Source organism: Emys orbicularis, chromosome 12 (assembly GCF_028017835.1).
Source record: "Emys orbicularis isolate rEmyOrb1 chromosome 12, rEmyOrb1.hap1, whole genome shotgun sequence".
In the NCBI taxonomy this organism is placed as follows: domain Eukaryota; kingdom Metazoa; phylum Chordata; order Testudines; family Emydidae; genus Emys; species Emys orbicularis.
The window spans coordinates 48458333-48461948 of record NC_088694.1 but is presented as its reverse complement, the minus strand read 5'-3'; the positions used below and the strand labels follow the sequence as shown (position 1 = coordinate 48461948).

The 3616-nt window shown below is 45.8% G+C and overlaps 1 protein-coding gene across 1 annotated transcript; it reads right to left on the bottom strand.

The window, feature by feature from the left end:
* Positions 1-1002, bottom strand: LOC135886353 (olfactory receptor 4D2-like). The gene has a single exon (XM_065414148.1). The coding sequence runs from the start codon at positions 1000-1002 to the stop codon at positions 1-3; it is 1002 nt and encodes a 333-aa protein (XP_065270220.1).
* Positions 1003-3616: the final 2614 nt, after the last annotated feature.

Sequence of the window (3616 nt, the reverse complement as noted above, 5' to 3'; positions counted from 1 at the left end):
CTAAATGGTTGCACCAGCCCTGTTTTTTAACACAAATGGACATTGAAAGATAGAGACATAATTTATCTCCTTCCCTGAGCACAGCATTCTGCTCATCAGCCTCCTGATGGCCTTCTTCATCTCAGCATTTCTCAGCGTGTAGATCATCGGGTTCAGCATTGGGGTGATTGCAGTGTAAATGAGTGAGATCACCTTATTCAGGGTGAAGTTCTTGAAGGGCCGAGCATAGATGAAGATGCTGGGTATGAATTGTAAACATACCACGATAATCTGGGCTCCACAGGTGGACAGAGCTTTCTGCTTCCCATCCGTGATGTGTGTCCTGATCCTGACTAAGATGGCGGTGTAAGAAACAAGCAGAATGATGAATATTATTATAATTACTGCTCCATTGTTGAAGATCATCTGCAGTTCAGCCAACTGAGTGTCAGTGCAGGCCAGTTTGATGACCTGTGGGACATCACAGTAAAAATTGTCCAGGACGTTCGGCCCACAGAACGGTAACTGGAGGAGCAGTCCAATCTGAACAGCAGAGTGGGCCAATCCACCCAGCCATGCCAGTACCACTATCCCCATGCACACACGCTGGTTCATGATAGTCAAGTACCGCAGTGGTTTATAGATGGCCACATACCGATCAATTGCCATCCCCACAAGGCATAACCCCATAGCACCAGCAATGAAGTGGAAGAAAAACATCTGGAGAATGCACTCATAGTACGAAATGGTTTTATGCTGTGAGAGGAGACCTGATAGCAATTTTGGAGTATTGACTGATGAGTCGCTGAGGTCTAGGAAAGCCAAGTTGGCCAGCAGGAAGTACATGGGGGTGTGGAGGCGGTGGTCACTGATCACAGTGGTGATGATGATGAAGTTTCCCAGCCAGGTGTTCATGTAGATTATGAAGAAAGCCACATAAAGGAATTGCTGCAGCTCAGGACTCTGGGTGAGGCCCAAGAGGACAAATTCTGTCACTGGGTTGGTGAGATTCTTCTTCTCCATTTATTAACCTCTAAAGAGTCCTGAAGAGGAAACGCTGATGTTAATAGTTATAATTTAATCTTAGTACATTACGGATATGAAAGGGATACTAACTCCATGTTAACTGATACACATGCTTGGAAATTTTCTTTGTTTCCCAAATTCCAGACTGTGTCCTGAGCCCCAGTGGTGAGTGCCCTGCTACAGCAAAACACCTACACCCCACCAGTGGTTATCCCCAGTTTTGGGTGTTTGGGCATGAACAGTAGCAACCTACACACTCGTAATGCCCCCGGATAACAACTGTCTCCATTAGTCTTCCTGAAGCCCTGGTGGTGCACACCTCGTGCAGGCCACAGATTCCGCATGTGCCCTAGAGCAGTGGTCTCCAACGTGGGGTGCGTGCACCCCAAGGGGTGCACAAGGAGATCCTTGGGGGTGTGCAGCAGGAGGAGCACTTTAAAAAAAATATTGATTTATTTTGCATTGTCAGTTCGGGTGGGAGTCCGAGCGGCTATTTATTTTTTTTTGGGCTTCGGCAAAAATGGTACAGCCGGCGCGGCAGGGGGTGCGTGCTCAAAAATTTTTTATTGATAGGGGTGTGTGATCAAAAAAGTTTGGAGACCACTGCCCTAGAGGTTCAGGGTTGGGGAGAATGTGGATTTTCTGGGAATCCAAGGGTTCTAACAGTCCAGGTTTCTCATCGGGAGTGGGGGGAGGGTCTGTCACATTCTGGGGTGCAATCCAGACCAGTGAGGGTTTGAGGCACCGCCTGCTCCATAACCCTGTGTGCCTCACAATGCTTTGCTGGTGTAGCTCCCAACCTGGGACACTCACAGCCAGCCTAGCAGCATGCGAGCTACACCCTGAGTGTCTGTGTAGAGATGCAGCACTGGTCTCGTATCTCTGACCCCAGCAGCCTGTCAGCAACACACCAGCCACACTGCGGCTTCCACCAGCCTTGGTTGCTACTTGCAGGTTGACCCCAGCACACACCCAGTCCCAAATTTTCCCAAAAACCTGTGTTTTGCACTGTCCTGCCCTCTGCTAGACAGTTCATCTATTAAAGGTTCATTGCTCCTCTACAGAGTCAATATTCAATGGTTTGCTAGTTAAACTGGAGTTACCAAACAGTTCAGTTGAAACACAGCATTGGATTGCTTTAGATTTCAAATAAAACCAATTTATTAACAAAAAAGACAATATTTATAGTAAATTCAAATATAAGAGACCAAGTTAGAAATGGTTACCAGCAAACAAAAGTGAAAACACAGCTAAAAGTCAAAATCTAAATCTAGAAAGTTTTGATTCAAGGCTTTGATTGAGATAGTCTTTCTCACCCACAGCCTTACAGAAAAATGGTGACTGACCCTTACCTTGGTCAGAATCTCTCCCGGAGACCCAAAGTTGCTGGCTTTCTTAGGTTAAAGAGAGAGAGAGAGCTCTGGCAAATGTTTGGAATCCAGTTAAGAACTAGTCAATGTAGATATTAACGTTCTTTATAGTTTTGGAATCTTGGCATTTAGCCATGAAACCAATATGGTAGTGTGCCTCAGTTTCCCTTCTCATACCGCACATTAGGTCTGCAATGTCTTCTGTTCCATGTACAATTTCCAGATTAGTTACAGGTACTAACTGTGAAATATTAGTATCACGACGTCTTTTAACATAAAGTGTGCTCTTATGTATCACTCTTAACATGTTCAAGGTTTTTTTCCAAAAGATTAGGCACATTGTAAATTTTTACAGTTCTTGGTATTAGCAACACATTAGTCACAAGAGTTAACATTAGCATTAATATTAACATCAAATTCATTGCAGGTGTACATTGACAATCATTTTTTCATGCCACCCCTTTGGCTCAATACCATTGGGATTTTGGCATTTTAGGGTTAACCTGTGGCTTTCATTAGCATGATAAACTTTTTCCCTTTCTCTCTGTTCCAGAGGGTCAAAATCTGAGCTCTTTTGCTTAACAGAATCCATTGGCTGGCTGGGTGTGTCCTTTTTGCTAACAGCTACAGGCAAGTCTCTCTCCCCCCAGGCCTGGTCCCCACTAAGCCCCCACTTCGGACTAAGGTACGCAAATTCAGCTACGTTAATAACGTAGCTGAATTCGAAGTACCTTAGTCCGAACTTACCGCGGGTCCAGACGCGGCAGGCAGGCTCCCCCGTCGATGCCGCGTACTCCTCTCGCCGAGCTGGAGTACCGGCGTCGACGGCGAGCACTTCCGGGATCGATCCGGGATCGATTTATCGCGTCTAAACCAGACGCGATAAATCGATCCCAGAACATCGATTGCCTGCCGCCGGACCCTCCAGTAAGTGTAGACGTACCCCCAGTTAGTCAGGTAAATTTGCATCAACACAGACACTAGCTTGTTTACTAGTTTTCAGATCCTTAACTGTTACCAATTCCAAGGCTGGACTCTGTCTTAAAGAGATACCATCCATTTTCACTAGCATGTTAGACTCAAGGTTCTTTTGTCCTTCCATTACCAACCTCTGCTTCCAAATGGAATCAGATGTTAAGTCCACTAAGAGACTACAAGTCATATCCAAAGTGTCTAGAGATGAGAGCTTACCTGCCATCCCCTGCATCCTCCTGGGTTCAGTCATAAGGCTGTTCTGCTCC